Genomic DNA, 24,764 nt, shown 5'->3' on the forward strand with positions numbered 1-24,764 from the left:
TTTCGCAATGATGCATGTCCACCAATATCCAGACATTGTGCGAAAAAATATAGTTTAGAAGATATGATTCTATGCTGAATACAGAAAACATATACTAGTAGTCGTTTCTTCATGAAGAATTGAACTCTAACATTACAGAATACCAAACTGGCTCTCCCTTTTGAGTACTTCCATCTGGTGTCTTACATTTAAGGGTTTAACTTGTATTAAGTCGTGTCAACTTACTGTCAAGACAGACGCCTTTATAGAAAATAAAGGAATATGGAGTAAAGGTACACGGGACCTTATCGAACACAAAGTCAGAGCTAAACAAAAATACAAATTATCAATGGTCAGCGTTTTATTCCTGTTCATCTTTATAGTCGCTAGAGAGTCTTCAACAATGAAAGAATCACTTGTTTACCAGAAGAACAAAACGACAATAGCAAGAAAAGATCTGAGAGTACTTAAGTTTCTGACAGCTAGTTCAAACTGTTACGTTTGAAGTCTTCCTGTCCGTCATCTCGCAATCGTTATTTTTGAAGACCTTAAGTGAATGAATAATTTAATTTTCTGTCTCAGGACCTGCGCATATATAAAATACTTGCCACTGAACATTGAACCAAGTAAAATCAATACACATCGTTTCATATATAAAAATCAATCTACAGATGATAAAGCATTTCTTTGTTGGTTAGACTCCCTTTTTGGGAGTTGAACACTGTGCGGGACAAATTTCTTCTCATGGATAGATATATTTTTCCCATGGGAAAATTAGTTTTTTCTTTTATTTGTTTCAGAATTTGTAAAAGTGCTATGAAATATCGAAATGGACTGACAATCACTAGTAACCAATGACTGGAACAATTTAACAGGCATTATAGTAAATTAAAAGTATTTCTATCATACTTTTACACTCAATAGTCTTCTTTTTCTTTTTTTTTTTTTATCTTTGAATGATTGATAGAAATTCTACCGTCCAGCGGCTGATTTTACAATTTGAATCTTTCACCTTTGTTTTCGATCAATATCATCGTGCATGTCATGTAATAGTGTTCGCTGAACTGTCAAGTATCAGAAACATGTCTTTTGAATTTCAGAATTTAATTCAAGAATAAGAAAATTATAATTCTGTTTTAATCTATATACATGGGGAATGACGAATCGTGTTTTAAATTGTTTTCTAACTATAACTTTATAATTTCGTGAATTTACATCATAATCATTATGAACTTATTCTTTTTCGTCTACGTAGCTCGATATACGTGTTTTTCGGCACTAGAAAGATGTGCACTTACATTTTTTGTTCAAATTTCCTAATCATGCTTATGCAATGTTGTAACTCGTCTACACAAAAATCTTTTATTTCAATTCATGTTTGGCAAACACCTTTGGAAGTCTTTTCTAGATCTTTTATAACCTCTCGGGTAATTATCAAAGAAAATCCAGAGTTTTGCATTTACAAGGACGCGTACGGATGATCTTTGTGATATATTCACTTGTACTTTACCCGTAGGCGGTCTTCGTGTACTGTAATTTATGGTTTAAAGGAATACGAATACTTTATTTCTCATAAAACTTCAATTGCTAGTTATCAAGAACATACATAAACATAACTATAAGGTAAAATTATCACATGCATGTGTAAACGATACAATTAAATAAACTTGGAGGACTGACTTTCACATTTATAACTCTTACATAGTTTTTCTAATATTACAATATTTGATGAGTTTAACTGTTGAACAGCTTTAAAGATATAAGGGTTTGACTAACAGTAGTTCCTTAAACATTTCCTTCTTTTTCTATATTTTAAATGTTTTACAATTCATTATGTAATGGTACTCGTCATCAATGTTGTTTGTGTCACAGAGACGGCATATTCTGTCTTCTCTGTGTAAATCCTGACACCTTCTAGACTCAATCGGCAACTACCACATCTATATCTGCGTAATGTATTATTTTAGAAAGGTAAAAGGAAAAGTAGTTTTCAAATTGATAATTCTTTTTGAAAATACGACAACATTATGTTTTATGCGATTCTGCAATAAAAGCAAAGAATTCTTCTTGAAACTGGTCTTTGGGTTTTTGTTTAAGACATTTTGACACCCATTTAACACAAACTGTGCACAAGGACGGATAACTAATATACGTCCTTGCTGTGCATTATAATTCAAAATAGTTGTAATTTGCAATTGTTTTAAATTTGTATTTTTTCCTCACTAGATAGGTGAAAGTATGTATAAAATTTAATGTAAATTGCGAAAATGCATTACGAGCATTAATCTATACTTTTAAGTTAGAATTTAGAGTCTCAACTTTTTTCAAAATCTTTGTTATATTACCCATGTATTATTTAAGTTTATGTTAAAGGCGTTTGATTGGATAATAGTTAAAGGTAGGCGTGGTTTTTGGTAACTTTCCTCCAATCAACTGGCCTATTCGACAAACCTGTGTGCGCTGATGCGTGTAAACTGGGTATTGTAACGGTACGTGTCTTACATCAGAATCTATCGTGCGTGACCAATGTTTATTGTATAATTTCTTGTCATGTGGTTAAATTATCTGAAAAAGTTCCAAACTTAAGGTTACAACTTTTTGAAAGATTTTTTTCGGCAGAAACCAACAGCAATATTTGACGAAGACGAAGACGAAATAAAGGATTAAATTTTAACGTCCAGTGACATATATTACAATGATGTCGAAACAGAACTTGAAATTGACAATAGGTTTTCATAGAACCGCCGCTTTTCCAAAGAATTCACGCTTAGTTGCTATTTCACAACATGGGTTCGCATTACAGTTATACATGTACAAATAACTAACAATAAACAAATTCTGATGATTTCTGCAACTGTTCTAGGACCTTTTAGTTGTAATATAAATCTGTGATTTTTCTATATTCGTACTTTCGACGAAGCAAAGCAAGTTCGATCTAGATCTGGACATTTATGCATTAAACATTTACAATATTCAATAGTTGTACAAATTTTTTGTAGTACATGTAGAAAATCCGTTTTTTTTCGGATAAAATCTTAATTTACGTACCATTGTAAAATTGAGAATGGAAATGGGGAATGTGTCAAAGAGACAACAACCCGACCAAAGAAAAAAAAACAACACTGAGCAGAAGGTCACCAACAGGTCTTCAATGTAGCGAGAAATTCTTGCACCCGGAGGCGTCCTTCAGCTGGCCCCTTAACAAATATATACTATATATATATATAAGTACGTCTGAGTCAGTTATGAATATAATTATTTTCTGTGACTGTATCTTGATTACATTAACTATAGATAATTTAGCTGATCTGTAAACAATAACATCTTCATGCCTTATATATCATGTACTGTAGTACGCCGCTAGATTAAAACTGACGTGGAAAGGTAACACATGCCCACCGAAAGCTCTTTTTTGCGTCTAGCGGGACGGCTGCAGTGTGGGCGATTTGGTGTCACGATATCACAGTAGCATGGGTTCAAATCCCGGCGAGGGAAGAACCAAAAATTTGCGAAAGCAAATTTACAGATCTAACATTGTTGGGTTGATGTTTAGACGAGTTCTATATATGTATATACTGTATATATATATATAGTCCAGTGACAATAAACGCCATTTTAATTTCCAAATTGTACACAAGAAACCAAAATTCAAATAATGCAAGACTAACAAAGGCCAGAGGCTCCTGACTTGTGACTTGCGCAAAAATGCGGCGGGGTTAAACATGTTTATGAGATCTCAACCCCCCCTATACCTCTAGCCAATGTAGAAAAGTAAATGCATAACAATACGCACATTAATATTCAGTTCAAGAGAAGTCTGAGTCTGATGTCAGAAGATGCATATACGGACCCTGGATTTAAATCAGATATGATCTGGCGGTTTTTCAAAATACATATTTTTAATTGTGACTATCTTTAGTTCCGAATCTTTCTATCATTCTATATAATTAATTTAGTTTAAATGAAAATAAGGAACTTGGAATTAAAACACTGTTGAAGAGAAACTACATATTCGGGTTAAATTCACCTCAGTTTGTTAATTCAAGTTTGACATCTAACATCTTAATCCGTAATCCACATTTACATGTACCTGACGACCTTCAATTGTTTATTGTTTTTTTATCAATCGAATATCCTCACACAGGAGACTGAGACAAATATGTTATTTGTAATTGTATTTATCAAAACTAAAAGGATGGAAAATATCTTTGTAGAAAATGAATTTGCCTAATAAGCGAATAATTATAATACATAGATTTCAACATCTTCAATAGAGAGATTACTGATAAGATGTCCAAAATATCATGTACATGTATATTGCGATTAGTGCTATATAGTATGTCAATGACATTGAATGCCGCTGAGTGTAACATATTTGTCAGCTTAAAAAAATATTTTTGACACTGCTGGTTTTAATTTTCTGACTCAAGTATAAATTTAAGAAAAGTTTATAGTTTCTAAATATTTTTAGATTCAATATTTTATCATTATTATTATTTCAAAGTCTCACCACATACAAACATAAAATGAGAATCACAGAACTAAACAATAATTTAAAAAGATAAATGAGAGCCGTATAAGACACAATATATAAATATAAACAAATGTTTACTCATTTACATTCAAAATTTACAGTGTCCGTATACTAAATGAAATTAAACATCTTTTTTTTTTAAGAACAAGTGAAATAAAATGCCGTTTCTTTTCAATATAATATTGTTGATGTTTCTGGCACCTATTGCAGCAACATTGTCGTTATTGAATAAATATATAAATTGTTCGCTATTTGATATTTATAAATTAAAATGTTAAGCTTAATGTATCATGATATGTCTATAATGGGCATTTTAAAAGCACAGGAATATAAAAAAGGAGATGTGGTATGATTTCCAATTAGACAACAGTCCACAAGAGACCAAAATGACAGAGACATTAACAAATATAGGTCACCGTACGGCCTTCAACAATGAGCAATGCCAAATCCGCATGGTCAGCTATAAAAGGCCCCGATATGATAATGTAAAACAATTCAAACAAGAAAACTAACCGCCTTATTTATATAACAACAAAAAAAATGAACGAAAAAAAATATGTAACACATAAACAAACGACAACTACTGAATTGCAGGCTCATGACTTGGGACAGGCACATACATAAATAATGTGGCGGGGTTAAAATTGTTAGCGGGCTCCCTGTCCTCCCCATAGTCTCGGTCAGTGGTATAAAAGTACACGTACAACATAAAAACGAACTATAATAATCAGTTTAAATAGGCTTAACTCATCAGATGGACAAAAACATGGAGGGTAGAGTGTAATATTTGTAACTGGTCGTTAAGCAACCATGAATCATTTAATCTATTCTTTATATTTTCATCTCTTTATTCTGTAATTTAAAGTGCTTATCCCATTATCATCTTTATTTCTGTAAACTCTATTTATTTACTTTCATAGCCTCATATATGTACATGTACATGGTATTTGTTACAGGAACAATTTTGACATAAAAAAAATTACAACAAAGTTAGTGTCCATATTTTCAGGACATGATAAATGACTTGAATTTAGCTAGAAGGTTTTTTTTCTAATAAAATCCAGTTTTTAACACACTTATGCTTAATACTCACACTATCAGCCCACTTGTGAACTTTTGCACTTAACCGATTTGAGCTCATGTTATTTAATCTACACCACAAACGAATAATACTTTTCCACTGTTTATCAAAATTAGGTGGTATTCCTAAGTCTCTAGTAACTGTAGCATTTGGTGCATATTTTTGTACTCCGAGAAAAAAATCTACAAGCCCTATTATGTATAGAGTTAATACAGGAATATGTTTTTTTTGACCCCATATACCTGCTCCATATTCTATTATAGGACAAACCAATCTTTCATACAATTTTACAAATACAACGAAACAAACACCACCTAAAACAATCGTTTTACAAAAATAAATCAACTTCGAATTACATGAAATTTGCCTAAAAACCCCAAAAAAGTATCATAAAGTCAAAATAATTAACCTATAAAAAAATCCACTCACAAAAAAGAAAAAAATACAAAGTTTTGTTTTAAATCCTACAAAAACAAACAATTATATAACACGGCAAACAAAAAGGTGGAAGCCGTGTAATTGTTATGTTTCTTTATTTCTGCATGGGTCAGTGATTTTATTACCTTGTTAATTACTGGCACGTGTCGTCGGACAAAACCTTTAATGACAGAAAAAATCAAATTACGACTTAACTACAATTTCTAATGACTAAAAAAATCAGATACATTATCTTTAAAAAAACAGCGTTCGATGGTATCTTTTTTACATTCATAGCACCATCCCATCATGGGCTTAGTGCAGCTTCTTCAGCTTAGTGCACTAAGGCGGCCTAGGTGGTGTTTAGACGCTCCCTAATATACCGTCGTATATTACAAAAAATGAGAATGGAAATGGGGAATGTGTAAAAGAGACAAAAACCTGACTATAGAGCAGACAAAAGAGGAAGGCCTATATTACGGGTCTTCAATGTAGCGAGAAACTCATGCGTATACATGTACATACATGCATTATTGTATGCATATGCTTGGACTTATAGATGCATATATATACTTGTACAAGTCCAAGATTGTGTTATTAAGTATTTCTTATAAAAATACAGGAACATTTTAATGCTAATCCAAACGCACAGGTGTCAATATCTGCAAATCTTCCGGTTGATACAAGTTGTCATTTAAAAAAAGTGAAATTATAGTGTATTTTATGGATGAATAGATAAATTTATTTTAAAGAATTACAATCCCTTAAAAACGAGGCACCATCATATATACTTATAAAACAGCTCAAATTCAAATCACTGAAGAGACATGTATTTTCGAAATGCGCATCTGGTGCAAGAAAATTGGTACCGTTAATTTTATTCTATATTAACACGTGACCCGTGTACTAATTTTTAGGAAAAGGGATAGAAAAAGTATGAAACAAAAATAACCGGAAACTATATTTTCAAAATGCACTGCATAATTTAAACCGCTTTAAGGTGTTTCATTTTATTTTATGTTTGTGCGTATACGAAAAAATGATAGCAAGTTAAACTTCAATGTTCATGACTTACAAGTATTATATTTCTTGTAAAATTGATAGATGAGAGTTTTTCACAAATACCGAACATAAGAATATAGCGTAAACGTCAATAAATGGACAAGCAACCCAACGAGAAAAATATAATTTCAGAGGCATCTACATGTACATGTATAACTAGTTTTGAGTTAGAGAAATCATTCAACATTTTCAATGCCATGCATACGATTTATTTCAGATTTGTGCGTTTTTTCGATTTACGAATAAGTCAATAAGATACAAAAAAGTAATTGAAGCAAAAAAAAAGATACATGAAATAACGAATTAACAAAAGTTTACAAATACATACCTAGGTGTTTTTAATAAAACAACATTTATTTTTTATATTATTATAATTTTATGTTTATGTACCCGATATGGAGTTCTTCTGAAATTAAAAATCACTTGAATGGGTATTTCTGGTGTATATACATGTATAACACGTGATACCTACATGTACAATATACGGAAATGACACGGCTGGGTATTGTAAAGTTACTGAAGGTAGATTACTGGCAGGTGTATATCCCCGGGCGAAAAAATTACTGATTTGTGAAAACGGTTAGGTGTAATTTGTCATATTGTAAACGTTTGAATAGCGCTCATCTCTTCTGTTTTATAAGATTAATTGCGCCAATAAATGGAACTTGACACATTCCCCATTTCCATTCTCAATTTTATTAATTGTGTCATATTTACCTCGAAACTATTCGGCAATGGACATTTGAGCGCATTGACAGGACATTTGAGCGAAAAAAAAAGGACGTTTGAGCGCCAAAGTATAGGACATTTGAGCGCCTAAATTTTAGGACATTTGAGCTAAAATAAGAATAAGCGTAGGACATTTGAGCGAAAACAAGTCTTGGATAGAGAATTGTCTTATTGGCAATCATACCACATTTTCTTACGAATATAGTTCATTAAATGAGGAGTTTACCAACAAAAAGATTAAAACATATTTTAATTGTAAAAAACAAAGCACTAAAAACAAAGCACAGTCATAAAACAGGAGTTTACCAACAAAAAGATTTGGGCAATATTTGTAAGTACCATCCATAAAAATTTCCGGCACACTGCATAAACATTCAAGATTGGTTGGACACGTAAGAATAATTATACCAGTTTGTTCATCATTAAACTGCACAAAATTTTCAAATTTATTTGACTGAATATTAATCTTCTTTAATGATTGGTGTGTTTCCTCTCTAGATTTAGGAAGTGCAGGGTGAGATTTACGCCTCTTTCTATATATAGCCTTTTAAAAAAAAATCTTAATTCGTGTAAAATTATCAGGGAAAATTTCGCTCAAATGTCCTGTCTGAAAACTCAGGTAAGGTTAATATCCCGGCGCTCAAATGTCCTATGAAGTCGGCGCTCAAATGACCCTATGTGCTTTTTTCTTTTTCGCTCAAATGTCCTATGCCCAAACTATTGCCCAAACTATTAACATATTTACACGTACATGTAACATTAGAATACTTACTTCAACTGTTAAATAACTTTATAATTACTAAAATTCGAAATTATATACTTCTCCTTCCGTATGCCATGTTTTTGTGTCAATTCTATCTTTCCATCAGGTCCATTGTGCACTTTTTTTGTCAGTCTAAGTGCACTAAGGAGGCCCTTTCAGTTTGCGAATTCTGAACCTACATGTAAATACCAAAAAGGACCTCCTCAGTGCTCTAAGAAGAAACATTTGAAAACAAGTGTATAATATTTCAGTGTATGTAAAGTGCGGATCCTAAAATATCATTTTTACTGTATATGCCATAAATGTCTAATGTAGAATGATAAATAAACAGACGAACTTTTTTTAATTTTTGAAGAAAATGAGGAAAATTGGTTAAAATGTATATGTTCAGAAATACATAATACTAATTAAACAAAGTAAGAGATGCGAGCGGAGTTTTATCGCGCCTAAAGCCATCCAGCTGTGAAATATATACCAAAATAGGTGAATATTTAGGACATTTCACGAACAGATCGTGCAGGTGCTTTATAACTAACAGGTAAGATGTTGTTGCCGTAAAAAATATTCATTTTAATACAATTATTAAAGTTGTATAACGTAGAATATGCTTTGTCATTCAGTTTCTTCATATTTAACTAAATTCCACCATGATGATTTCGTAATGCTAGTCATGTTTACTGTCGAATAATGATACTATTCTTTCATTTTCACTGTGGAGCGAATCATTAGTATTGTATATGCGGTGCATTTTCACTGTATAATTTTTTTTTTTTTATCTATTACAGCTCATTTCTTTAAGCATGTAGAGCAATACTTTAGTTGATTTGCTTGCTTTTTTTTATTGGATAATCATTATGATAACACCCAATTTAATTCAAATATTAAAAATACAGGTTAAACTATGCCTATTCATATTGTTTAAAAATGTCAATCTTATTTACAAAGTTTGTATAAACAATTATACAAACAAAGCAAGCAAGCCAACCAAAGTTTTGCTTTACATGCATTAGGAAATAAGCTGTAAAGCCTTAATTTAGCCGACTTGCTCAAACAATAGATAAAGTAAGAGAAAGATTTGATAAAATTTAACTTACGGAGGAAAGTTTGGTTTTAAAACACTCTAATAAATTCAATAGAAATAACATTTTTTTCAAATGTATTCCATTTAGTTTCTTATAAAGCGTATAGGGATCTTTATCCTTATTTTTTTATCCATTTCCATGACACTTCACCACTAATTACGTACATCTTGATAAAGATTGCACCTTTGTTTTCCCGTTTAAAAGGTTTTACACTGGAGCCCTTTATACTTGCTATTCGGTGTGAGCCAAGACTCCATGTTGAAGACAGTATTTTGATGTATAATGGTCTACTTTTATAAATTGTGAATCGGATGGAGAGTTGTTTCATTGTCACATACGACATCTATATATGGCTCAAAAACGAAACGAGACGGGATAAAAAGGGACACAAAAATCCACGCTACTTTTTTACTATATTTATAATGGGCTTAATATGAGTCAAAATAGAGTAAAAAACTAAAATAGTTGGGTATAAGCGTCACGCCGGATTGTCGATTTTTTGCAAGCGTGACAGGTGAAAGTCAAATGATTGTGAAGTGAAAAACGGGAAATGAAGTCTAGCGGGACACGGATAATCACAAAAAAATAGAACTGCATAGTATAAGCGGGATACGGGAATCTGACAAAACAATAAGCGGAATACGAGAATCTGCCAAAACAGTAAGCGGGATCCGGGATCAGAACCCCCCAATGAGACCCCAGAATAAGATATTTTTGTATATTCATCCTATTGTTACAGTCATGCCTTCAATAACAAATGTATTCGATGCATGCATTTTTTTATATTTTTGATCCCTTTTTCAATTTTGTGGGGTCCAAATTTATAGACAAATGTCCTTTAATATAGATATTTGGAATTCGTTGACATGCTGAATCTAACCGTGTATCTAGTTTGGGGATTGTTTGCCTAGTTGCTGAAATAGCCCACATAGAGTTCCAAAGGGTCTATAATCAACAAAAATGAATTGAAGCATGCATTTCATGTACAATAACCCATATGTGTATGGTTTTACCTCTGCGGTAGTATCCATTCGCGGATCTAGAATTTTTCATTAGTAGGGGCCCACTGACTGCCTAAGAGGACCCGCTGCTGTCACGCTCCAGTGATTCCCTATATAAGTTAAAATCAAGGAGAAACGTAATCTGAAGAATACAATATGACATTTTGAGAATCGCTTTTGTTACAAGTTTGAAAAGCTATATATTTGATGAAGAATGAATGAGGAGTTTGTATTTCAATTTGAAAATACATGTATCATAAATCCTAAAGTCATCAACTAAGTTTTTTTTCATTTGTTGCAAGTGCATTTATCACATAATTCTACAATAAAAATTCCTCGCATCTTTGAAAATTCTACATTAATAATGACTGCACTAACAGTGATAATACATCGCATCTATAGTTAAAATGGATCGCTTTCAATAATCGATATGCTATATTATGATGCTTTTATAACACTTTTTTGAATTTTAATGCTATGTTTGTATATTATAAAGACATATCACAATGAAAATATGTTAAAACGTAACTTAAAATCCTTTAACTTGATATTTTCAAAACGTAAACAAATACAGTTTTCCCATGATCCTTTATTCTACAATAGACCTACCCGCATATAACAGTAACAATGAACTAGCTGGATTCGCACTTTATATACACTGATATTTGCACAATTAAATGATTGTTTTATTGGCGCAAATGAATGTTGCAGTTTTTATGATTAAAAAGTGATACAAAAAAAAAAAAAGAATTCGCGTAATTAACTTGTGGCGCAAATTAATTCTTTTTTAGCCAAACTGGATATCGGCCTTCAAAACATTGTGTATACACAAACAAAGCAATATTTATCTTTTACGCAGTCAAGCCGGAGAATAAAAGTTTTTGCAATTTGTGTAGGATTTTAATTTTAGAATGCAACGAACAAGTAAGAAGATCGTTATGCACGATGAAAGGGAAAAATTTGGTGCGTCGATAAAAATTTCATGGATGCACTTGATAATTGTAAAATTTCAAGTCTTTAAATAACATCCATTTGTAGAACTGATTATTTCGATCCTTCAAATATATGTAGAATAATAATAAAGAAATATATTATTAAGTCTCTTTCATATAAATACTGTAGATTTGTATTTGATCATCGATTGCAAACATAATGTTCAGTGAGAAATATTTCATGTATTCGTACAGAGAACAAATCAACTTCTTTCAGAATACAATTGATTGGTTATTGAAGTAAATGATTTGCGACAGAATAAGTGAAACTTGGCCAGCAGCTTACCTCTAAAATAAAGAAATATAAAAAAAGATAGAGTTAATTCTGTATTTTACTCATACTGCACTTAAGCACTTTTTACAGTCAATACCGAAAATATGAAATACATCGATTTAAATTATGTACACAATGAATAATTTCTGTGTAGTTTTCCGTGTCTACATTTACATACGAGTACAATATAGTAAACTGTATAATTTGTGTATGTATTTGATCCTATGAGCTGTATATTAATTTTCTTACGGAATAAAGAATTCTTATAGTTAAAAAGAAAAAAGAGAAACGGTAAATATACAGGAATACATAAAGTTTTGTAATTAGTTGCAAAGGACCACACGTAACTTACATGCCACGAGTTTTCAAAGAACTTGGCAATTTTTGAAACGCATGTTTATATGCGATAAAGATCTAGTGCATTTGAGCAAATTAAAATCATGTTATATAATTATCTATCTATTTTATTTTCAACAAATTCACAAGTTTTGCATTTTTAAACCGCGTGTGCATATATATTTTAATGTTTTTATTTTAATTCCTTATATATGAACATGTCACGTGTATTATTCGGGCGCCCCATTATTCATTCGCTTGTTTAAATTGTGAAACATGTGACTGTACGCATTTAAAGTTTGAAACATAAAACTGCAATTGGCGCAAATTGATTCTGCCCAAACGATAGATACATCGAGGTCGTTTCGCTTAAGTGATTTACCTGTAAAAAGTCCGGGTCTCATCCATGTTTAAAACGAATTAATGCATGTTTGAAATAGCTTAACAGGGGCGTGGCCTATTAGTTTGACGCAACTAACCACTAACTTGATCTCAATTGATCGACTGCAGAGAAATCTATTTGACTGGCGTTAAAATGAATTGATATGAATTGAAATGAATTAAATATAATTTTTAATTTTTGTCGATCTTTATCAAATAACGATCAATCTCATTTAAATAGCGTTAACACGTTTTTGTCCGATCAAGTTAAATTCGGGTTACTAGTGATAGCAGTTTGACAAACACCAATTTTGATCATTGAGAAGCTTAATATTCCATTTACAACACAACGTAATCAAAACGTTTAGCTGACTTTACAGAGTTATCTCCCTGTAGTGTTAGGTACCACCTTAATTACTGAAATCTTCACAATTCTAGCATTTTAGTTAAATTTTAGACGGTTTTCGTGTAAAAAGAAAGTGGCCGCATTGGTGTTCATCCTTAATATTGAAATGTAAGTTGTATTTTATAATAATACATAACATATATAAAGGTTGAGGATGAACACGATTGCTGCAACTTTCATTTTTGACAAAAACCATCTGAAAAGTGACATTTTTTGGCATATTTGGTAGATTTTTCATATGTGAGCTTGAATCGAATCGTTTTTAATGACTAAATCAGTTGAAATCTTTCACATAAACAAATTGATTTTAATGAAATAGACACTTAAGTGTTTAAAAAGTGGTCAAAATCTTTTGTCTGATGAACCTTAAAATGTGAGGCCAAAATCGGTCCTTACCGGACCTACTCCTTTGTTTTGTTCCGACAAGAGTAAAACCTAATCATATTCACGAATTGGAAATATTCTCTTTTTGGTACTGAGACTTTTACCCATTATATTGAAAATTGAGATAAAAATGCAGTGTTTCGTAAAGCGGCAGACCAGCGGTATATGATGATACTCATATGGATGTTGGCGTTTCTTTTTGTTGCACTTCAGTGTTTCTGTTGTTCAGTTGTTTTCCTCATAAAACTGACGTATTCCCCTTGATGTAAGTGTGTAACCCGGATTTGTTTTCTCTCAACTAATGTATGACTTTTGAACAGCGGTATATTTCTGTTGCCTTTATTCATAACTTTTATATATCTTTAATATCTTTAGTTTTTTTACAACATACACGACTTACCCTTTCTTGTATATAGTGTGCACGAGAGACAAGACTATACCAGATCCCCACGAATCAACATAAGGAGTAGTTAAAAACATTTTATTGGGATGTGCCATGGCCTGACGCCACCTATAAATAAAACATGTGATGTACACGATATGCGTGTGAAGCAAATCAGTGGAAAATCATGTTTTCCTTTTACTTGAAACTTATGAATACTTTTAAATCATGATCGTGAAATATTTTATTGTTTGTCATAGAATTAATTGTGGAAAATACAAGTAGGCTGAAAACGTATTATCATAGTGTGAAACTCATACTTTTTATGAACAATTCTATCGCTTATAAGTATTTTTATTCCAGTATTTTTTTGGAACTACAAAATAAACTTAACAAAAATTTTTCCATAAGTTACTTTGAAAAAAAATTGCCACGTGTAAAGCTTACTATGATGAATAGGATTTGCTTATTGTTGAAGGCCATATAGTGACCTTTAGCTGTTTAAATCCAGGTTATTTATACTCTGGCATATAAACATTATTTTATTGGATACTTTGAAATATCAAAAACAATATTTTTGCCCTTACTTCTTACATATATTTATCAGTAAAATAAGGTTAATATTTAAATGTTGTTTATCTGAAATAGTAAATACACACGAAGCGTTCGATCATTCGACTATGACCGTTCCTGATGAGGGTAAATCCAGATAAGCGTTAATGACGTATTAAATTGAAAACGCGTAGTTTTCATTTTTTATTTAATATCAGTAAAAACCAAGTTATAAGAAAAAAAGGATGTTAGGCCCATTACATCATGTTCATTGCCTGAAAATTTTTCATTACAAAATTTTATTATATGAATTACATGTAAAGTCACTAATGAATGGAAAACTTATCCATTTCTTACCATGCTCTCTTTTCGTGATCATAAGGTTTCTGCAATGAAACTCCAGGATAAATTCTTATCATTCCTGCTTTTGTTCCGATGTATCTCCATGACACAAATCTCGCAGGATGAGATTTCCAATACTGCTCAGCTTCATATGTAGCCCATACAGCTGATCGTAATGTCGACTGCCAAAATTAGATGTAAACTAGTTCTATTGATGATTAAAATTTCCTTCATTTTGAACATGTTGAAGGCAAAAGTAAAAAGAAAAATCACAAAAATACTAAACTTTGAGGCAAATTAAAAACCGAAGGTCCACAATCATTGGCAAAATCAAAAGTTCATCAATATCAAACGAATGGATAACAACTGTCATATTCCTGACTTGATACAGACATTTTTCTTAAGCAGAAAATGGTGGATTAAACCTCATAAAATGATTGTTATGAAAAGTTGTAATTTTCAATCTATATTCTTAGTCGTTTTTTTTCAATTTTCAAAATAATTATCTTTAAACCAACAGTATACAACACCGTGAATTTAAATCAATAAAGGCGGTTCGATGCTTTTACAACATAGAAATACGAACATTACCAACATCAGGGGTAGTTTGATGTAAGATCTTTTTTACATTTTTTAAACACTGAAGTATCTACTTCATTCGATTCAATTGGTAGTGTAAAATATTTTGACTGACTTGGTAATTATAAACGCTCTAATTCAACCTTAAATATGAAAAATCTATGATCAAATATGCCTGTTAATACCACTGTTCTGTGGGTAGTCCATATTTGACCAGTTTTTCAATAATTATTATGTAGAACTACTTTCATGATTATCTCACCTTAAATCCAGGATTTGTTAATTTTTGCCTTGTAAGATAATTGCCATAATTTGTGACATCTTCAGCCGTCTCATCGCGGTCTAAGTACTGAAAAGGGTTTTGAAATGCAGACTGGGAAAATTTCACACTACTTCGATCTAAAACGTAGAAGATATCTTTATTTTGACGTATATAAAAATGTAACGAGTTTTGTAGTTTGTTAAATAGCTACCTTGTGAAAAGTAAACTTTTCTGAAAATTTCACCTTAATACTAGTGTTCTCTATTGTTATAAGTTTTTAAAAGGAGACTGGGAACTTTGTTTACACTATTTCGATCTAATAAAAGTAGAACATATTCATTATATTGACATAGGGAGTTTCTTGCTGATCGGATTGTTGTCTCTTTGACACATTCCCCATTTCCATTCTCAAGTTTATAGAAATGTAACGAGTGTTGTAGTTATTCAAATAGCTACGTTGTGTAAAGTAAACTTTTCTAAAAATATCAGTTGAACATTAGTGTACGCATATGTTACATATTTGATTTTGACAAAAATTGAGAAGATGTGGTATGATAAAGAATAAGACAATTTGTCATCAGAAACCAAACGACAAGAAGTAAGCAATTATAGGTAACCGAACGACCTTTAACAATGTGCATATCATATTAATTTACGTAAAGCAAACTATGCAACGACCCGAAATGAGAAAAGTAATTTAAAACAATTGAAACGAGAACTGATTGAATTTTGTACAAATAAAAAAAACACTTTACATACCTGATGTTACTCGTCTTGAATAAAATTTGCAATCAGAAAAGGAGTCCTTCAAAAGGCTCCTATTGTGGTACATAAATACATTTTGTAAATCTACATCGCTGAGCTGGAATTGACTTTCGTCTATTTCTGAATAAGACTCGTCCACAAGAACAACACACAAGGAAAGATTACTCTGAGGTATCTAAAGATAAGACAAGAAAGTAGTATTGCATATGACATGGATGAATGAAAACAAGAATATATATTAGAAAAAATTCAAATAGCTAAATCAAAAGCTCAAACACATTAAACGAACGGAAAACAACTATTGTATTCCGAACATGGGACAGTCATATTATTATGTGGAAAATAGTGGTCTAAAACTTGTATAAAGCTAGCTAAACATCTCACTTGTATCCTAGGTTTAAAATATAAAATGAAAAGAAATAAGTAAATGTTCAATCTTTTATAAAATATCACACTATTCATCGTATTGAATCAACCAGTTCAAACCAAATAAGACGTTTGAATGAAAACACAGCATTATGTGTAGTGTTTATTCCTCATTTAATAGGAATTCTTTTATACTGTAGAAACATTCATTTTCGTGGGGTTAAAATTTCGTGGTTTTGTCTCTCTGTAAGATTTCATGGGGATTTAATTTCGTGGTTTCCTTAAACTGGAAGTGGTTTTACATGGAAGTTAAATTTTCGTGGGGGTTTTAATTTCGTGGATATATTCTTTCCACGAAATAAACGAAATTAAATCCTCCACGAAAATTTCTGCTTTTACAGTAATTGTTTCCTGTTATTAAATTTCTATGTCAGTATCACATTTCTGTCTGGTTAAGACAACTTTTACATGAACGTTCTAACAATCAGTCAGTCGACGTCATACGTACATCTCAATAGTCAGTTCATTTTTATTAAATTATTCATACTGTAGTGTAGATCAGCTATTCATGCAACGATTTTCTAGTTTTGGTAAACCTGTATTTTTACGTTCATTAACGTTGCTTTAATTTTGCTTCCATTTTCAATAACTTTGATTTAAGCGCTTCCAATGAGTGTTAACGAAAAGTGTATTTACATTTAAGTATTCTCTAAGGCATTCTGATGTGTTAAGCTGCTACTGTCAAATGATTTTAACAGGTTGATCGAACGTTGTTACAACATTGTCCAAGGTTTGGGGAGAGATGGGCGCTTAAAACTTTGTTTAACTAGTAAATTCTATACGTTTGATTGTCTACAGCAAAGAGCCATTAGTACAGAGTTTTTTGTTTGTGATGTCTGTCATATGTGTTTTTCGTTTATCATGTTTATCGTTTGAATTGTTCCATACTTTAGCATGCCGGGCCTTTAATGCTGATCACATTGTTGATTTTACTCATTTTTCAGGCCTTATACAGTTGCTTAAATTATAATCTGGTGGATAGTTATTGTATCTGCATTCGTCCCAAATCTCCGTATCTTATAATGCTGTTCGATAAGCGATCAGATATAAAGTTTCAATTTCCTATAACTATAACATATACAGAATTAAACAGTGAAGATCCAACTTTATATGATTTTCATGAATAACTTTTGAATTAATAAAATGTATAGAAACGGTAAGAATGATTTGTAAATACTTACTGAACCCCAATAGAAATATGCTGTAAGACTATCATCTCTGCTACCATCATTCACAAGTTTACCACGTGGTTTCGTAAAAAACTTCGTTAATGTTTTCTTTCCCATACCACCACTAAAAAATTAAAAACAGAAAACAACACTATATAAATGCAATACGTAATAAGTTATTCAAGAACAACTAAAAGCGAACATTTGATAACCAAGAAAATAGAAGAACCGTTTAATTTTTCTATGTCCAACGAACTATGAAATTAGGATCAAATCTCATTTGACATAAATCGAAAGATCATATCATAGGAATAAAATTGAGAATGGAAATGGGGAATGTGCCAAAGAGACAACAACCCGACCATAGAAAAAAAAACAACAGCAGAAGGTCACCAACAGGTCTTCAATGTAGCGAGAAATTCCCGCACCCGGAGGCGTCCTTTAACTGGCCCCTAAACAAATATATACTAGTTCAGTGATAATGAACGCCATACTAATTTCCAAATTGTACACAAAAAACTAAAATTAAAATAATACAAGACTAACAAAGGCCAGACGCTCCTGACTTGGGACAGGCGCAAAACATGCGGCGGGGTTAAACATGTTTGTGAGATCTCAACGCTCCCCCTATACCTCTAGCCAGTGTAGAAAAGTAAACGCATAACAATACGCACATTAAAATTCAGTTCAAGAGAAGTCCGAGTCTGATGTCAGAAGATGTAACCAAAGAAAATAAACAAAATGACAATAATACATAAATAACAACAGACTACTAGCAGTTAACTGACATGCCAGCTCCAGACTTCAATTAAACTGACTGAAAGATTATGATTTCATCATATGAACATCAGGCACAATCCTTCCCGTTAGGGGTTTAGTATCATACCATCATAACATATATGAGAAGAACATAACCCGTGTCATGCCAACAACTGGTTTTTGAATAAATGTGTTTAGTTCCGATGCAAATACCCTATAAGTGAATCAATATTAACGCCAAAATATGCAATCTTTAATGACCTGGCAACAGTATCGTAACTATATCCTTTCTTAATAAGTCTATTCAAAGGTTTTGTTAGTTTTTGAGGTGAATACTGACACCTTTGTGCTTTATAAAGAATATTTCCATAAAAAATTGAATGTGAAATACCTGAACGTATAAGAAGTCTGCATGTTGAGCTATATTTACGAATGATGTCCTTATACCGATGATACAATTTAGTAAATGTTTTGACTAGTTTGTGATATCGAAAACCCTGGTGTAATAATTTTTCAGTAATACATAAATTTCTCTCGTTAAAATCTAAAACATGTGTACTTAGTTTTTAGTTGATTGAACTTCAACTTCATCAACAACTACCTTGACTAAAAACGTTAACCCGACCATTTTCTATGCATTTTAAAATAAAAATGATATGATTTTTTTAAACACTAATTAATAAGACAAGAATTTGTCCATAGTACATGGATGCCCCACTCACACTATCATTTGTGGTCCATCAAAGTAGTTAAAAAAACCCTCTTATTTGCCTTTACATTAGGGAAATTATAGCATAAGGAACAAGTTTACAAAGTTTCAAGTTGATTGAAAGTCAACTTCATCAAAACTGCTTTGACCAATAATGTTAACCTAAAGCGGGACATACATATGGACTGAGAGACGATTAAACGGACGCACAGACCAAAAAACAATGTTCTTTGGTGGGGCAGAATAAATAAAATCGTTCTAGGTTATCAAAATTTTTAACCTTAGGAGAAAATCCGCTTCATCGTTTTCGAAATGATTATATTACTCTCTTAATAAATGGTCAAGATGACAGCCAGAAACTGTAACAATTACCCTGCGACATAACGTGCATTACTTGTTTATATACGAAATCACCTTTTCATTGACTCAATAACAGATTGAGCGTCTACTTCTCTTTCCAATACACCAATATCAACTAACACGGGGTCTTCGGTTGATTTTACAAAGGCTGCATTTGGCAACAATGGATGCATCAAAACTCTCCCAAGTCCATCTATCATAAAAGCATATGAATATTCATCTTCCGAAAAGTACTCAACTTCAGTTAAAAGTTCACTTATCTTCACATCTGTACACATGACTCCATGAAAACTAATGACGTTAACAGGACGGCATAATGATGTTATCAAACCTACAAAATATATAATGTACATAAACAGTGGTGAGGCAATACTTATTTCTTATGTACATGTACATGTATGCAACCGTGCGATTTTTTCCAGTAATGTTCTATTTTTAAGTAAAATCTAATGCTGAAAAAATCCAAGTCATTCTTTCCTTATGGTTCAATTTCAGACATACTCAAAGGAGGAAAAAGTAAAATCACAAAAATACTGAACTCAGAGGAAAATCCAATCGGAAAGTCCATAATCAAATGGCAATATCAAATGACAAAACACATCTAATACGAATGGACAAGAAAGAAGAAGAAATTGAGTATCATTTACAGGAAACTGTACACAACAGAAAGAATGTACGATAACAAGTTAGCAGTATTTATAATGAATGTATGATAACAAGTTAGCATTTTTTGGACCTTTTGGATTATAGCTCTTCATCTTATATATAAGCTTTGGATTTTAAATATTTTGGCCACGAGCATCACTGAAGAGACATATATTGTCGAAATGCGCATCTGGTGCAAGAAAATTGGTACCGTTAATTTTATTAGCAGAATTCATAATGAATGTAAGATTTATAACACGTTAGCAGTGGTCATAATGAATAAACATATGTGCAATGAACGCATATATTTGCTCACACGTAAAAATGTAGATTTTGAATGTTTAAATGTTTTGAAAGAACTAAACAGTATGTGAATATTTCTTATGGATTTGTAAAATAATAAATGACCAGTCGTGTAACAAAATTCTTTTTAAGTTCATGACTCTAGAACGACTATTTAAAATATCGGTTCAATTTTAATCAACTGGCCCGTAATTTATCAATTAATGTATCTGTAATAATGTCCGAGAAACAAACAACCAATGAAAACATTAAAGACATTAAAAGACCATCAATCATTAATACAAAATGAATCTGAGCTTTTTAAGATGAAGATATTTTCTTATATTGGTAAATAAAGGCAACAGTAGTATACCGCTGTTCAAACTCATAAATCCATGGACAGACAACAAAATCGGGGTAACAAACTAAAACTGACGGAAACGCATAAATATAAGAGGAGAACAACGACACAACACTACAATGTAACTAACACACACAGAAACGGACCAAGCATCAGACAAAATCCCACGAGAATAACAAATATACCTTTAATGAATAGTTCCCATATGATCAAGCTTATACAAAAGTACTGGGTACTGATATGGTAGTAGATTTTGGTTCTAACAGTTCAACAGCAGATAGGTCGACTCAGTGGTAGAATTAACCTTTTTCAAGTTTTTACTGCAATTGATGCGATTTCGAGATTTTTTTTTCTTCGAAATAGTAAAATTCAACAGATATCCTTGACATAGTGTCAATTTATGTCACGGAAACATTAAAATAAAGGTGACAAATACTGACAAAATATTGCACCAAGTCTTACCAACTTTTGAGAACCGATCGACATAAGGAACAGTGAATGTTGATTGATCTGACTGGCTACTTGTAGGCAGATGCATATAAAATGTGGCCAATTTGGTGGAAAGAAGTTTCTGGTTATTCTGGTTAAAATCTTCGAAATGACCAACCTGAAAGAATTGTTTACATCATTTTAAAATATCAATAAGGAAACTGTATAACTTAATTGTGTCCGGTTTCTGATTTACAGACCAAGTTATCAAAATCAATAAAAAAACATTAATATAAAAATAATTAAATTGGCAAATTAGATGCCCGACTTGGGACAGCAACAAGATTATGTATCGGAATTAAAACATTTAAAAAAAAAGCAAAACCTTTTTCAAACTGCATTTTTATTCTAACAGTGGTACATACACTAAGATAAACATTTAATTCAATATTTGAAAATCAACTTACTATAAGTAACATCAGTATGTAATTGAATAATAGACAATCACTTAATTTGATTAAAACGTATCCGACGTTGCGACGGATTTGAGATAAGAAATTGTAAATATTTTAAGAATACCGGTTGTGAAATTCTAATTTTACTGAAATGAATTTTTTATCGACGCCTTCATTGACTGATGATCTCAGTATGTACAAAAAATAATGGGATACTCACGGACTTAGGTCCAATTGAAAGATCTTGATTGGCCATTTTTGTTAATTGTATTTGTGCATCCTGATCTTTTGGATTTAAAATAAGAAATTGATATATTATTACTACATATTTTCAGTTAAAATATTTCGGAAAGAACTTATAAAGAATTTCACAGAAAATTCAAAGAAAAGCTTTTATCTATAGGCAAAATCAAAAGCCAAAACACATCAAACGACTAGAAAACAACTGGCATGTTTTAAACTAGGTACATGCTTTTCTTGATGTACAAAATGTTGAATTAAACCTGGCTTTATAGCTAGCCAAACCTCTTATTTGTATGACAGTGGTATATAATTTCTTGTTGTCATTTTTTTTTATATTGACAACAATGTTTGAGCAAAACAAAAAGACATCATATTTAAAAATGTCAAAAATGAGAGTAAGGCAGTCAACCTTCTTTTCTTTTTTTTTCTTTTTTTTTTTATCTTAATCACTCTATTAAAAGAAATCGTTATTTCCACAAAGAAAAAACAAAATGACATATAGACAAAGCACGAAAGTAAAAATGAAACACAAGACTACACACAAGTTGATTGCATCATACGACTTAACAGCTTTTTAGTGCACTTGCTATAATTAACCATTTCATAATTTTTTCCACATACATGATGGTCATCATATATATCTTAACTGTGAACATACTTCTTAAGTACAAATTATGAGACATAATTGTGGAAGAGGGAATAATTATATAAAAAAAATAACCTTGTCCTATCAGGTATGTGAAGATTGATATTTTGTTCTGTAATTTGGCATTCTCTTCACTTATTACTAGAACAGGATCTCTTCCCAATGTTGATTTTCCATCAGTTATGAATAAAATCACTTTCACTGAAATGAAATCATAAATGTCCTAAAATGTATATCTATTTAAACATCAGATAATTACATTGTGTAATGTTTTTTATTTTGTAGCTTTGGCTTAAAATTGCGATTAGTATATTTTACAAGCCACATTCTCTGTGTGCTTGTCCATCAACAGGAATCTGTATTTCGGTGGTAAATTCACTCATAATGTTGGCCCTAAATGTCTATTTTTTTTTTACTGCGATGAAGTTGAGAAAATTGTCAAAACAGATCTTTAAATGTCCAATTATTTAAGTTTTGAAATATTCATGACAAATTACTGCATAAGTGATGTATTTCAGACATCACAAATGTGTATGAATTTGTAAACGCCTGATTTCTGACATAATTTGGTGAGATACCTAGTTCTTTACTTTTCAACCAAAATTATAATGGTCCAGATGGCGCCACATATAAAATCATGAAATGTCTTATTTATTCTAACATTTGAATGGATTTTGCTATTGAAAAAATCAATTGAAAGCCTAAATTACATGTATTTTTTTACACTTAAAGTAATGAAGAGATTTATCTGAAATATATCCGACTCTGTTCAAAAACAGGAGGGTTCGTGTTAATTATTCTTTGTTTTTCTATGTTATGTCTTAATACTTTTATTTGTCTGTCTTTTTTTCCCTTTTATCTACGACGTTGATAGTTTGTTTTCGATCTACATGTATGAGTTTGAATGTTCCACTGGTATCTTTCGCCCCTTTTTCATTAGACGTACTTTTGTATAAAAGAGGGACGAAAGATACCAAAGGCACAGTCCAACTCATAAATCGAAAATAAACTGACAACGCCATGTCTAAAAATGAAAAAGACAACAGACACACAATAGTACACATGACACAACATAGAAAACTAAAGAATTAACAACACGAACCCCACAAAAAACTAGGGGTGATATCAGGTGCTCCGGAAGGGTAAGCAGATTCTGCTCCACATGTGTCACCCGTGCTGTGTTGCTTATGTTATAATATGACAATACATAATATACCTCTGTTATCGTTGTCCAAAGTGTCGTTTGAGGAATGGAAGTAATTGAAAGCCGCTAACAGGGCCTTTTCATAGTTTGAATCTCCTGTGGTACCAGTGTTTAATGTAAAGATATGCTGCTTCAATTCATCTGTATTTTCCTTCGTTGCAAATGCTAAATCGTTTTCATAACACGAATGACTGGTTGACGGCATCGATGGTGTTTTTGCCTCCTTGTCAAATGAAACAAGTCCAACCTGTAAAACATGTAAGTAGTAAAAAAAATGTTCACATGTCAAAGTACTTAAACAGTTGAAAACAATTCAAAGAATGACTGAGTGTTGCTCTCTTGGAAAAGAATGAATGTTGTGTACGAGATCGATGATGGCACGAAAATAAAACACAAACACAAAAGTCATATAAACCCAAATGAAAACGAAATAGCACTTTTATCGATTTCTTCATCTCATTATTATTACGTAATAGCATGAGTATATTCAGGGCAGAGCATTTAATCCCCTAACCCAAAAAATAGACAAATATATGAACAAATATCATTAGACCGACAGCAATGACTGAGTACAAGCAGGTGCTTCAATATGGTTATTAGTTCTGGTTTCCCAAAGCATCTAATGATATTCGCCTATTTATAATCTAAAGGAATATGGTTATTTTCATCGTTCGTACTCCAAAATGAAAATTACTTCACATCATTGGTTGAATTTATACTATGTAGTACCTATTTTAACCAATCACAACGTTTTGGTATACACATTTTGAAAA

The 24,764-nt window shown here is 31.7% G+C and overlaps 1 protein-coding gene across 3 annotated transcripts in view; it reads right to left on the reverse strand.

Annotated features, from left to right (window-relative positions):
• The window catches only part of LOC143076402 (VWFA and cache domain-containing protein 1-like), a 56,240-nt gene that overhangs the window by 12,729 nt on the left and 18,747 nt on the right, over positions 1–24,764 (reverse strand). For all 3 annotated transcript variants that reach the window (XM_076252151.1, XM_076252152.1, XM_076252150.1), the window contains exons 7-16: positions 24,004–24,238; positions 22,863–22,988; positions 22,119–22,183; positions 21,477–21,621; positions 19,781–20,057; positions 17,911–18,022; positions 16,298–16,478; positions 15,539–15,675; positions 14,713–14,879; positions 13,822–13,932 (exon numbers count right to left, since the gene is read on the reverse strand). In XM_076252151.1, the coding sequence (XP_076108266.1) occupies positions 13,822–13,932; positions 14,713–14,879; positions 15,539–15,675; positions 16,298–16,478; positions 17,911–18,022; positions 19,781–20,057; positions 21,477–21,621; positions 22,119–22,183; positions 22,863–22,988; positions 24,004–24,238 (1,556 nt within the window). The remainder of the gene's footprint in view (positions 1–13,821; positions 13,933–14,712; positions 14,880–15,538; positions 15,676–16,297; positions 16,479–17,910; positions 18,023–19,780; positions 20,058–21,476; positions 21,622–22,118; positions 22,184–22,862; positions 22,989–24,003; positions 24,239–24,764) is intronic.

This window comes from Mytilus galloprovincialis, chromosome 5 (assembly GCF_965363235.1).
Source record: "Mytilus galloprovincialis chromosome 5, xbMytGall1.hap1.1, whole genome shotgun sequence".
In the NCBI taxonomy this organism is placed as follows: Eukaryota; Metazoa; Mollusca; class Bivalvia; order Mytilida; family Mytilidae; genus Mytilus; species Mytilus galloprovincialis.